This window comes from Rhinopithecus bieti, unplaced genomic scaffold, assembly GCF_001698545.2.
Source record: "Rhinopithecus bieti isolate Rb0 unplaced genomic scaffold, ASM169854v2 scaffold_7985, whole genome shotgun sequence".
In the NCBI taxonomy this organism is placed as follows: Eukaryota; Metazoa; Chordata; class Mammalia; order Primates; family Cercopithecidae; genus Rhinopithecus; species Rhinopithecus bieti.
Window position 1 is genome coordinate 1780388 of NW_016805762.1, and position 14035 is coordinate 1794422.

The following is a 14035-nucleotide window of genomic DNA, read 5'->3' on the forward strand; positions in this document are numbered from 1 at the left end:
TAAAATAGAAAATAATATACAGCAAAAAAAAAAAAAAAAAAACTATATAAAGAGTTGTGGATGTTCTAAAGGAAAAGATTAATTATCACCTGGAAAATCAAAAGGTTCATAAGAAAGATAGTATTTACACCGGGAAGTCAAAGAACAAGTAGGACTAGATATGCCAAGACTGGTGACAAGGGCAGTTCCAGAGAAAATCACATGAACCAAAATATAGTTAATACAGCACGGGGGAGTTTACCTGGAGCACACAAGCCAGGAAAGGAAACGGAAAATGAAGTCTAGGTCACCTATTTAGAATAACCTTAATGCCAGAGTAAGGTGATTAGGCTCCCTTCTATAGGGAGTAGATAGGAGGACCACAAGTCTCATTTTGCCTGGGATGCTCCCGGTTTATCTGTCCAATCGGCCTGGCATTTGTTCAGAAATTTTCACTTTAAAACGTATTGCATCCGGAATTAGTTGGTTCTTGGTCTCACTGACTTCAAGAATGAAACCGCAGACCCCTCATGATGTTAGTTTTTAAAGATGGTGTGTCCGGAGTTTGTTCTTTCAGACGTTCAGATATGTCTGGAGCTTCTTCCTTCTGGTGGATTCCTGGTCTTGCTGTCAGGAGTGAAACTGCAGCCCTTCACGGTGTTACAGCTTTTAAAAGCGGCATGGATGGAAACACTGAGCAGCAGCAACAGCTATTGCAAAGAATGCAAACACAGAACTTCCAAAACGTGGAAGAGAATCCGAGCTGGTTGCCGCTGCTGGCGCCGCAACCTGCTTTTATTCCCTTATCTGACCCCACCCCCATCCTGCTGATTGGTCCATTTTACAGAGAGCTGATTGGCCTATTTTACAGAGAGCTGATTGGTCCGTTTTGACAGAGTGCTGATTGGTGCATTTACAATCCTTGAGCTAGACAGAGTGCTAAAAGGAAAATTTCTCCAAGTCCCCACTAGGTTAGCTATATACAGAGTACCAATTGGTGTATTTACAAACCTTGAGCCAGATGCAGAGTACTGATAGGTGTATTTACAAACCCTGAGCTAGACACAGAGTGCTGACTGGTGCGTTTACAATCCGTGAGCTAGACACAGAGTGCTAGACGGAAAAGTTCTCCAAGTCCCCACTAGGTTAGCTAGATACAGAGTACCAATTGGTGTATTTACAAACCTTGAGCTAGACAGAGTGCTGATTGGTGTATTTACAAACCCTGAGCTAGACACAGAGTGCTGATTGGTGTATTTACAATTCCTTAGCTAGACATAAGGGTTCTCCAAGTCCCTACTAGACTGAGGAGCCCAGTTGGCTTCTCCTAGTGGATCCTGCACTGGGGCTGCAGGCGGAGCTGCCCGCCAGACCCAAGCCGGGCCTGCAATCCTCAGCCCTTGGGCAGTCAATGGGACCGGGTGCCAAGCAGCAGGGGGCAGCACCCGTCGGGGAGAGTCGGGCGGAGCTGGAGCCCTCCATGGATGGGGGGCTCGGACATGGCAGGCTGCAGGTCCCGAGCCCTGTCCCACGGGAAGGCGGCTGAGGCCCGGAGACAATTCTAGCGCGCTGCATGCAGGCCGGCAGTGCTGGGGGACCCCGGCGCAACCTCCGCAACTGCTGGCCCAGGTCCTAAGCTCCTCACTGCCCTGGGCCGGCGGCTCCGGCCGGCCACTCCGTGTGTGAGACCCAGGCCGGGCCATGCCCGCCAGAACTCCTGCTGGCCCCTGAGCGCAGTGCACAGCCCTGGTTCCCGCCCATGCCTCTCCCTCCACACCTCCCCACAAGCAAGCAGAAGGAGGCGGCTCCAGCCTCGGCCAGCCCAGAGAGGGGCTCCCACAGTGCCGTGGCGGGCTGAAGGGTTCCTCAAGCGCCACCAGAGTGGACGCTGAGGCCGAGGAGGCACGGAGAGTGAGGGCTACTAGCACACTGTCACCTCTCAATATCAGTATTAGTTGCATCAAAATTGGCTAGGGTGGAGCCTGACCAACATGGCGAAACCCCAACTCTACTAAAAATACAAACATCAGTCAGGCATGGTGGTGTGCACACCTGTAATGCCAGCTACTCCAGAGGCTGCGGTATGAGAATTGTTTGAACCCAGGAGGCACAGGATGCAGTGAGCCGAGATCGCACTACTGTAGCCTGGGAAACAGAGCGCAACACTGTCTCAGAAAAAAAAAAAAAAAAAAAGGCTAGGGTGGGTTTGGCAGACCTTTTCTTTGTACTTCCAGCTTCTGCCATGATCTCATTTAGTAATATAACACACATAACACATGGTTAAATCTGTAAAATGACTGGTGATAAACTATCTTCCCTTTCCCTACACTTTCCTGATGCAGTGTAACTAATAAATCCTTTCAGGGACAATATGTCAGTAAAAAACGGAATGAATTCAGACATAAGACCCTAGGGATAGCTACTTCTTTCAGTCCCAATGGTGATGAGAAAGTATTTCACGTTTCTGTTACGATGGACCTTTTTTTTTTTTTTTTTTTGAGACAGAGTCTCACTCTGTCTCCCAGGCTGAAGTGCAGTGGTGCTATCAAAGCTCACTGTAACCTCCACCTCCTGGGTTCAAGTGATTCTCCTGCCTCAGCCTCCCAAGTAGCTGGGACTGCAGGCGTGCCACACCCAGCTAATCTTTGTGTGTGTGTGTGTGTGTGTGTGTGTGTGTGTGTGTGTGTGTTTTTTTGAGGCGGAGTCTCGCTCTGTCACCCGGGCTGGAGTGCAGTGGCCGGATCTCAGCTCACTGCAAGCTCCGCCTCCCGGGTTTACGCCATTCTCCTGCCTCAGCCTCCCGAGTAGCTGGGACTACAGGCGCCCGCCACCTCGCCCGGCTAGTTTTTGTGTTTTTAGTAGAGATGGGGTTTCACCGTGTTAGCCAGGATGGTCTCGATCTCCTGACCTCGTGATCCGCCCGTCTCGGCCTCCCAAAGTGCTGGGATTACAGGCTTGAGCCACCACGCCCGGCCTAATCTTTGTGTTTTTAGTAGAGACGGGGTTTCACCATGTTGGCCAGGCTGGTCTCAAATTCCTGACCTCAGGTGATCCACCCACCTCAGCCTCTCAAAGTGCTGGGATTATAGGCATAAGCCACCACACCCAGCCCCGATGGGCTTCTTGGTATATCAGCAGGTGCACTGGAGGAGATGTACAAAGTTACAGGTGCCAGTTGGTGGGACCAATGGAAAATTATAGTGAAATATAGTGAAATTAATAAGAAATAAAGGCAGAAAATAGAGTTAAGCAGTCTTCTAAAGAGCTTTTAGAGTAGTTTGAATGTTTTTCTAAATGGTTTTGTCCTTTATTGTATCAAATAACTACATATTAATTTTATTGATTGCTATGCTTTTAAATGTTGGGAAAAAAATAAAACCAACACAATCCTTTCAGTGGCAATGAGCTAAAAAAGTATATCAAGTACATATTTAACAAAAGATTAAATACTAAATTTCTGCTCAGGAAAGTTGATAATGAAAATATAACTTGAATAAAATGTTAGTTGACATTTACCACGGGGCTATAGTGACACTAGAGTGATAACACCAACCACAGGAAAATTAGAAGAGAAAAAAGTCCCGAAGAAGAATCAGTATCTATTCAAGTTAGTAGTTATCTTAAGAAGGCTGCCTGAAAACTGTGATTCTACTCCTGCAGAAGGTGAGTTTGTATCTTGTGAAGCATGATTCTTCCTAAGAACTTAGTGCTCTCCAAAACAACTTTCTGAGGTGATGAAAATGGTCTATACCTGGTTACTGAGCAATTGTGGCTAATGTGACAGAGAAACTGAATTTTTAATGAAGTTAACCTTAACTGATTTAAATCTATATAGCTGCACGTGTCTAGTAGCTACCGTATTGGACAGTGCAGCATTAAAAGAAATGTCAGCTATTCTAAAATAATTTTGTTCACTTTTCATTCCAAGTTTTCTGGTCCTAGCATAAAAAGCGAAGTGGGGAGGCTGAGGAGGGCGGATCACGAGGTCAGGAGATGGAGACCATCCTGGCTAACACGGTGAAACCCCATCTCTACTAAAAATACAAAATTAGCCGGGTGTTGTGGCGGCACCTGTAGTCCCGGCTACTGGGGAAGCTGAGGCAGGAGAATGGCGTGAACCCGGGAGGCAGAGTTTGCAGTGAGCCGAGAACGCGCCATTGCACTCCAGCCTGGGCAACAGAGCGAGACTCCGTCTCAAAAAAAAGAAAAAAAAAAAAAGTGAAGTGACTGTTAATGGGTTGTCTCCATTAGCAAAAGAACTTTCGGATGAGATCAGGTGCGTTCAGGGTGGTATGGCCATGGACAGCAAAAGAACTTTCAAACAGTTAAATGATAAAAGTATTATATCAATGTCATCAGGAGTTTTAAATAGAAAATCACCCATATTAATTCCAATAATAGTTTAGTTTACTCTTCAGTTCATGGAAACAAAGTAAATCTTCTGGAAGTTCATTCTGCTGAAAGTGAAATATCTGACATCATTGGGGATTCTATCTAAATTTATTTGAAAAGTTTAACACTAGTGATAAAATTCTTAATTTTTACAGTAATACAAATACAAACTTTGGCAGGAAATAGAGTTAAGCAGTCCTGTGAAAGAAGTGCTTTCAGAGTAGTCTAAACTTTCTTCTAAATGGTTTTATCCTTTATTGTATCAAATAACTACATACTAATTTTGTTTTCTACAATGCTGTAGGAAAAATCAATATTCTTTTTTTTTCCTTTTTGAAACAGGGTCTTGCTCTGTTGCCTAGGCTGGAGTGCAGTGGCACCATCTCGGGTCACTGCAACCTCCACTTCCCAGGTTCAAGTGATTCTCCTGCCTCAGCCTCCCAAGTAGCTGTTATTACAGGCACGTGCCACCCATACCTGGCTAATTTTTGTATTTTCACTAGAGATGGGGTTTCACCATCTCTGGTCTCTGGCCAGGCTGGTCTTGAACTCCTGACCTCAAGTGATATGCCTACCTCAGCCTTCTGAAGTGCTGGAATTACAGACGTAAGCCACTGCACCCAGCCAGAAAAATCAATGTTCTTATTATATTAGGAAACCTGTGAAACACAAAAGTACTTGAATTTGGAATTACAATTCATGATTCTGTCCAAATTAGCTGCAAGATAACATACCAACAAAAAAGAAGCCATACTTGTCAAATTTTCAGATTTTATTTATATCTAGAATTGCAGAACAACAGAATTTTTGAAAAAAACATGTTTTGTTTCTGATTTTGTTGCTCAGGCTGGAGTGCAGTGGCCCTACCATGGCTCACTGCAGCCTTGACCTCCTGGGCTCAAGCAATCCTCCCACCTCAGCTGCACACAAATCAATGTTAAATACACAAAAACTACTAGACCTCCTGGCCTCAAGCAATCCTCCCACCTCAGCAGTGCACAAACAAATGTTAATTAAATACACTAAAAATACTAGGATTGCAGGACATACTTTCTCCCTCTGCTTGGAATGATTAGGTTTTAAAATCTGTAAGCCTTTGAAGAGCGACACTGTAAAACAACCTAAGGGTCCTACTGTAATAATGGTATTATTATTATCAGAAACAAGTCCCCTAAATCTTAGTTGCATTTAGTTGAAAACAGACATCTTTAATCAAAGCATTCAACCTAAGCTTTTGAAGCTTTTAGTGAAATGCAATTCATGAAAACAAAACCTATGCACAGGAAGACACTGAAATTTATCCCTACAAAAGCAAATAAGAATTGAACAAATTGCACATGAAAAGCTGGAATGGTGAATGATTTCATTTTAAAATTCTGTAACTGTACTTTGAAATATCTTGACTTGTGGGAAGAATCTTTTGATAGAACTCCTATTTTTAATTGTATAAATTTACGTTCTGTGCCAGAATGAAATACAAGAGTAGGCTTAAAATCTGTGAACTATCCAAAAGAATCATAGACAACTTGATGAATTTTGTCCTTAAAAATAGTGAAGACCCTATTATTGAAGAAGGGTACCCTGAATGGAGATAAAAGACAGAACCTATAAAATACTGAGGCTGAAGTATTTACTCATTTCAATTAAAACAAATTCTTAAAAATTATGACTCTCCCAGCTAGTAGAATTTGCTCTGAGCCTGCCAAGTACCTTAGAACCTAACATTTTTCTCTTTAAAAAATGTTATAGTCTAGGCGAGGCATGGTGGCTCATGCCTGTAATCCCAGCACTTTGGGAGGCTGAGGTGGGCGGATCACCTGAGGTCGGAGTTCGAGACCAGCCTGACCAACATGGAGAAACCCCATCTCTACTAAAAATACAAAATTAGCCGGGCATGGTGGCGCATGCCTGTAATCCGAGCTACTTGGGAGGCTGAGGCAGGAGAACTGCTTGAACCCGGAGGCAGAGGTTGCAGTGGGCCGAGATGGTGCCACTGTACTCCAGCCTGGGCAACAAGAGTAAAACTCTGACTCAAAAAAAAAAAAAAAAAGAATTGAAGATCTAACTTCAAATTTATAAGGCATAAAATGCAACTCTAAACAAGGCCAGAGCTAATTTTATGAGAAAAATTAAAATAACACTGTATTAAAATATTTTTTCAGAAAGATATCAGTAATACCATAGGACAGGCTAAAACTGATTAAAGCACATAAATATGTACCAGAAATGATTATCCTACATATATTAACATTGAGATCATATGTTTAATGTTTGGATAATCAATGTAAATATTTTTAATTTTTCTTGGGTAAACTGGGTAAGTTGTTAATTTACATATTCCTAGAAAATTGTACCTTTGTTTCTAATTTTCAAAACTATTAGCATAAGAGTGTCAATGTATTCACATATTTTGAAGCCTTTACTGTACCTTTTTTATCTCTAATATTATTTTATTTGTGCCTTCTCTTTTTTGATTCATGACTCTTGCTAAAGCTTTGTTCTACCAGGTTCTACCCCCAAGAAACCAGATTTTAGTTATAAGATGTATGGGGATTTACATCTTATACATCTTATACATGTGGTGGTTCATGCCTGTAACCCCAGCACTTTGGGAGGCCAAGGCCGGTGGATGAATTGAGGTCAGGAATTCAAGACTAGCCTGGCCAACATGGTGAAACCTTGTCTCTACTAAAAATGCAGAAATTAGCCAGCTGTCCTGGAGGGCATCTGTGATCCCAGCTACTTGGGAGGCTGAGCCAGGAGAATCGCTTGAACCCAGGAGGTGTAGGTTACAGTGAGCAGAGGTCGTGCCATTGCACGATCTGGAGTGCCAGACACTCCAGCCTGGGTGACAGAGCTAGACTCCATCTCAAAAAAAGAAATCCACTATCAGTGTCTGGGCATGAAGATTAATTATATCAAGACTTCATCCACTTTATGACATAACCTCAAGGAGTCAATGATTACCGATGCATTTCTTACTACCTCGACTCTATCCTCAGAGAGCAACATTCCTTCCCTAATCTGACCACCTCTCCTTGACTCCTTCATTGAGTCTCATGAAGTTCATGGTAAGGCACCAGCAAAATCTCTATCTACTCAGCTTTCTTTCTGGTCATTCTTCTGGAGTCAGTGTTTCCTCTTCAGCCCTCTTAAGTAGTGACTGATTTCTTTCTATACCCCTCTGGTACTAGAGACAAAATCAAAACCACGTAGTGTCAACCTCACTAATTCAAATTCCTTCCCTTCTATTATCTTGAATCCACTTCAAAGTTTTCATTCTTACCACTTTATAAAACTTGCCAATGGCCTCCACATTGCTAAATCTAATGGTGAATTCTCAGTCTTCAACCTGACCCACCAGGAGCATCTGACAGAGTTTATTATTTCCTGTTCTTCAAACACTTCATTTGGCTTCTAAACATCCTTCTTGTCTTTCAGTCCTCTACTTTTCTAGCTACTCTTTCTTAGTCTCCTTAGCTGGATCCTCTTTAACTTGATCTCTAAATATTTTGGAGTACCCTTGAACGTCTTTTCTTACCTATATTTACTCCTTCACTAAGTGATTTCATCCAAGTTCACAGTAATAAATACTATGTATATAAGGGCAATTCCCACATTTATATTCTTAGCCAGGACCTCAATCCTGAACTCTGGAAATTATCAGCTAAAGGTGTAAAGGTGACCCTTGAACAACATGGGCGTTATGGGTTCTGACCCTGCAACAGTCAAAAATCCACATATAAGTTTTGATTCTCCCAAAACTTTACTAATAGCCTGCTGTTGATTAGAAGCCTTACTGATAACATAAACAGTCAATTAACACATATTTTGTGTATGTATTATATACTGTATCTGTACAATATAGTAATATAGAGAAAAAATATATCAGGAAAATCATAAAGAGGAGAAAATATATTTACTATCCACTAAGAGGAAGTAGATCATCATAAAGGTCTTCATCCTTATCATCTTCACATTGAGAAGGCCGATGGGGAACAGGAAGAGGAGTTGGTCTTGCTGTCTCAGAGGTGGAAGCGGGGAGGAAGCAGAGGAGGAGGCAGGAGAGGCAGGCATACTTGGTGTGACTTTATAAAAACACATCATAATTTCCATCTGACTCTTTTCCTTTTAATTTCTCTAAAATGTTTCCATACAGTACCAATCCTTCTTCCACCATTTCCTTTAGTTTCAGTGCTCATATCGTAGAAGGGTCTATGTTGTAAAATAAGTCAAAAGCAGTCTTGAATAATCAGAACCCTTCTGCCAGATTACCTAAAGTCAATTTTGTTTTCTGGCACTGCTTCTTCTACATCTTCTTCCCTATCACCTGGCACTAGTTTGGAAGCACTCAGTTCTATCAAATTGTCTTCTGCTAACTCTTGGGCTTAGTGTCTATTAGCTTTTTTTTTTTTTTTTTTTTGGAGACAGAGTTTTGCTCTGTCGGCCAGCCTGGAATTGTGCAGCGGCACAATCTCGGCTCACTGCAACCTCCACCTCCCAAGAGAAGGTGGCATGTGGGATTACAGGTGTGTGCCACCACACCCAGCCAATTTTTTTATGTTTTGGTAGAAATGGGGTCTCATCATGTTGGCCAGGTTGGTCTCGAACTCCTGACCTCAAGTGATCCATCTGCCTGGGCCTCCCAAAGTGTTGGGATTACAAGTGTGAGCCACCACGCCCAGTCGTGTCTGCTAGCTCTTGAATGTCTCCAAGCACCATATCTTGAAATTACTTCGCTCCCTATCTTTTTTGCCATACCCACAATCTCCTTCATGATTTCCTTGACTGGCTCTGCTGTCAATCTTAAGTCATGCACAACATCTGGACACAGTTTCCTCCGGCAGGAATTTATTGTTTTGGGCTTGATGGCCTTCAGAGCTTTTTCTATAACAATGATGGCATCTTCAATGGTGTAAACCTTCCAGACTTTTATGATGTTCTCTCTACTGGGGTTCTCTTCCACAGCAATGACAATCCTTTCCATAGAATAGCTTATGTAATGAGCCTGTAAAGGTCTGTATGAACTCCTGATCTAGAGGCTGAATTCGAGGCATTGTGTTTGGGGGCAAGTATACCACTTTGACACCTTTAGTATTGAACTTACGGGGTTCTGGGTGGCCAGGGGCATTGCCCAACATTAAAAGAATTTTAAAGGCAGTCCCTTACTAGCAAGGTACTTTCTGACTTCAGGCACAAAGCATCAGTGAAACCAATCCAGAAAAAAAGGTTCTCATTGTCTAGGTCTTCTTGTTATACAATTAAGAGACTGGTAGCTGGTGTTTATCTTTTCCCTTCAAAGCCTGGGGGTTAGTAGCTTTATAAATAATGGCAGTTCTGATCATAAATCTGACTGTATTTGCACCAAACTTTAGAATTAGCCTTCCTGCCTCAAATCTTGGTGCTCACTTCCCTTCCTTACTAATAAATGTCCTTTGTGGCATTTCATCCCCGCCCCCCCCAGAATAGGGCACTTTAATCTACATTAAAAATCTGTTCAGGCCGGGCGCGGTGGCTCACGCCTGTAATCCTAGCACTTTGGGAGGTCAAGACGGGCGGATCACGAGGTCAGGAGATCGAGACCATCCTGGCTAACACGGCGAAACCCTGTCTCTACTAAAAATACAAATAATTAGCCAGGCGTGGTGACGGGCGCCTGTAGTCCCAGCTACTTGGGAGGCTGAGGCGGGAGAATGGCGTGAACCCGGGAGGCGGAGCTTGCAGTGAGCCGAGATCGCACCACTGCACTCGAGCCTGGGCAACAGAGCAAGACTCCCTCTTAAAAAAAAAAAAAAAAAAAAAAAAAAAAAAACCCTTTAAAAACCCCGGCCAAAAAAAAAAAACCCCCCCTTAAAAAAAAAAAAAAAAAAAAAAAAAAAAAACCTGTTCAACAGCCTGGCCAACATGACAAAACCCCTCTCTACTAAAATCTAAAATTAGCTGGGTGTGGTGGCGCATGCCTGTAATCCCAGCTACTTGGGAGGCTGAGGTAGGAGAATCACTTGAACCCAGGAGGCGGAGGTTGCAGTGAGCCAAGATTGCGCCACTGCACTCCAGCCGGGGAGACAGAGCCCAACTCCATCTCAAAAAAACAAAACAAACAAACAAAAAACCTGTTCAAGCAGATGTCCTTTCTCCTCAATGATTTTCTTCTTTTTTTTTTTTTTTTGAGACGGATCTCGCTCCTGTCCGCCCAAGCTGGAGAGCGTGGCCGGATCTCAGCTACTGCATCTCCGCCTCCGGTTCACGCCCATTCTCTGCTCAGCTCCCGAGTAGCTGGGACTACAGGCGCGCCACCAGCCGGCTAGTTTTTTGTACTTTTTAGTAGGACGGGTTTCAGCGTGTTGCCGGATGTCTCGATCTCCTGCCTTGTGTCGCGCCCGCCTCAGGGCCTCCAAGTGCTGGACAGGCTTGAGCCACCGCGCCCAGCCTCAATGATTTTCTTAATCATGTCTGGGAATCTGTCTGCTGCTGTCTCTTGGTCAGCAGAAGCTGACTCTACTGTCATCTTGCCTTTTCCTTTTCTTTTTTTTTTTTTTTTTTTTTTTTTTGGAGATGGAGTTTCGCTCTTGTTCCCCAGGCTGGAGTGCAATGGCATAATCTTGGCTCACTGCAACCTCTACCTCCCGGTTTCAAGTGATTCTCCTGCCTCAGCCTCCTGAGTAGCTGGAATTACAGGTGCCCGCCACTGTGCCTGGCTAATTTTTTGCATTTTTAGTAGAGACAGGGTTTCACCATGTTGGGCATGCTCATCTCAAACTCCTGACCTCAGGTGATCCACCCACCTCCGCCTCCCAAAATGTTGGGATTACAGGCGTGAGCCATTGCACCCAGCCATCTTGACATTTCCTAAGCCAAATCTCTTTCTGATATTATCAAACTATCCTCTGTTGGTATTAAACTTTCCAGCTTTAGATCCTCCACCTTCCTTTTGCTTTGAGTTGTCAGATAATGACTTCACCTTTTCTGGAACCACATTAGAGTCTATAGCTATGCCTTTCTATTGCAATCCCATACCCACATAAAAGTTGTGTTTTCAATACAAGATGAAGTTATTTCACAAAAAGTGCAAGGTTTTCAAGCCTGCTGGCATAGTTGCAGTAACAGTGTCTCAAATTTCCTTTTCACAGTGGTCCTTACACTGGATTCATTTATCTTGAAACAGTGAGCAACCACAGCTGCAGACCTCAATCTGTAGTACATATCAGGCAATTCAACTTTCTCTCTTAATGTCATGACTTTTGTCTGCTTCTTAGGATCCAGCATCACTAGTGGCACTTCATATGATTCCCATGGTGTTATTCAGGGTTATGGTGTTGCACTAAACATGATGAAAAATATGTGAGAACCACCAGAGATATCTTTTTACTGGGACAGGCAAGTTACTGGAGAGACAAACTGCTCATGAGCATCATACAGTGTTTTAAGCAAATACAACATCATACAGTGTTTTAAGCAGATACAACACTTGAGCTTACCAAAATAGCAACAGGAGGTGGCCATGAAATTATTACAGTAATATGGTATATACTACCGTTAATTTTATGTAGTTATGATTTAACACTGCATCTTTATGTTTGTTTACATTTCTCTTGACTGTGGATGGTCTGGAAATGTTTGTCTGTGTAAGTTTTAGTACATTTTAACTTTTTATAATAGATTTGTGTATATTTTATGGTAGTAAATGATAAAATACACTAGTATCTACATATATTTTATGCACTCATGACATACTCGTGTATTGAAAAAAATCCATGTATAAGTAGACATACACAGTTCAAATTCACGTTGAGTCAATTGTATATTTCTATCTCTAGCTCACATTTTTCTCTGAGCTTGAGACCCATTTATCCAACTGTCTACTTTATCCCTCTAGTTGAGTATCTCTAAGAAATCCTACAATAATCACATCCAAATGCAAACTCAATCTCCACCCACAGCTCTACCTGTGAAATATGCCCTTCTTCAAGTGTTCCTGTTATTTGCAAGTGGAAGCATCACTTTCTCAACTGTAACATCCAGAAATGTAGACGTTATCTCTGTTGCCTCTTTCTCCATCCTTAGTATCTGATCCATCCTGTTGACTTTATCTTTTTGAATATTTCCTGAATGTATCCTCTTTTCTAACACCCATGTTTACTCTAATCCAAGCTTCTACCACACTTACCCAAACTAATACAGGTATCTTCTAACAGTCTTTCTGCATCCATGAGTGCTCCTTTTCCAATTCATCCTCTATGCATTTTCTCAAAAACAAATCTGATCACATCTCTCTGCTTCCAGCCTTTAATACCTTCTCAGTGCTTTTAGGATAAAACAAGATTCCTTAATAAAGTCCAGAAGGTCTTGGATAGGACATCCATTGCCTAACTTCACAGATTAATCTCTCATCAAACTGCATCACTCTCCACATTTTAGCAAGGCTAGTTTTCTTTTAGTTCTTTGAGCATATCATGATCCCCGGCCCCATTGGGCCTTTACACACAGTATTGCCTCCACTTACTATGCCAACAACACCACCCCACCGCCTCCACCACTCATCTCTTTATACTGCTTAATGCCTGCTCCGTCTTCAGATGGCATCTCAAGAAACATCTCCTCAAAGAAGCCTTCCCTGACTCCTTTAACTAGATGAGCTTCTCCTCATACATGTTTATGACTGCACATATTACTATTTCTAAATACACATTTATTTTTGTGATTAATTTGTGCTCAATGCCTGTCAATCCAAAAAGACCTTAAGCTCAACGGAGGAAAAGACTGTGTCTGGTTCGCTCTATTCTATCGCTAGTCCCCAGCAAAAAAGACACTCAAATATTTTTTCAACGAATCAATCAACATAGGAGCGACACTGGAAGCCGTCCAATCGAGCAGTAGTAGTGCATAAGAATGGGACTTGGAAAGATAAAAGGGACCAGAATAACCCTAGGAAAATATTATCGTTTAGGAATCAAACAGAGGAAAATTTTTTTAAGCCGTCAAAAAGTTAAAAAAAAAAAAAAAGCAAAAAAGGAAATAGCATCACTAGAGCCATGGAAGGATACCATTCCAAGGCCACCGAAGTTGACAAGTAGGTAGTATCTAGTGATCTGACAAAATTAATAATGTAAGACGCAGAGAAGGGGAAAATATAGCGGGGGGAAGCTCCATCTTTCCAATTCCTCTGTAAGTACTATTATAACTTTGTTGATAAACTACCATGACGGCCCGAATCAAACAATAAATCTAAAGAAATATGTGTGCCATTTTAGATTTCAACATTATTCCTCTCTATCTGCAAGAGTCATTTTCAGCTGACGGCATATATAATGTTTAAGGATAAATGTTTTAACATTTGCACCGGAAACGTTGTTTCTCAAAGAACCTTACCTCCCAGAATCATCAAAACAGACCTCCGTGTGTCCCTCTGTATGTCCATATCTCATTGGCTTCCGTGTGGCCGGCATCTTTTCCTTTATCTACCTGAAAATGTTTTATAAAAGCCAGTCTTATTATTACAAATGAGAGAAAAGCAGCGAGGCTAGGGATAGGAAGAGAGGTTAGTCTCCTCCAGAGCACGTTCTCCGCAGCCCGGTTTCCCCCACCCGAGTGACAGCAGCAGGATAAGGCGCAGGGTCTGTCAGACAATAAGCAGGAGAGGGAACACGCATCTCCTTGGTGGGCG

General features: G+C 42.5%; 1 protein-coding gene across 1 annotated transcript in view; it reads right to left on the minus strand.

Moving 5' to 3' along the window:
- WDHD1 (WD repeat and HMG-box DNA binding protein 1) overlaps positions 1-14035 on the minus strand; it is an 84482-nt gene that overhangs the window by 70347 nt on the left and 100 nt on the right. Inside the window, exon 2 of the mRNA XM_017873641.1 lies at positions 13741-13833. Within this exon, the coding sequence (XP_017729130.1) occupies positions 13741-13817 (77 nt within the window). The 5' untranslated portion in view covers positions 13818-13833. The remainder of the gene's footprint in view (positions 1-13740; positions 13834-14035) is intronic.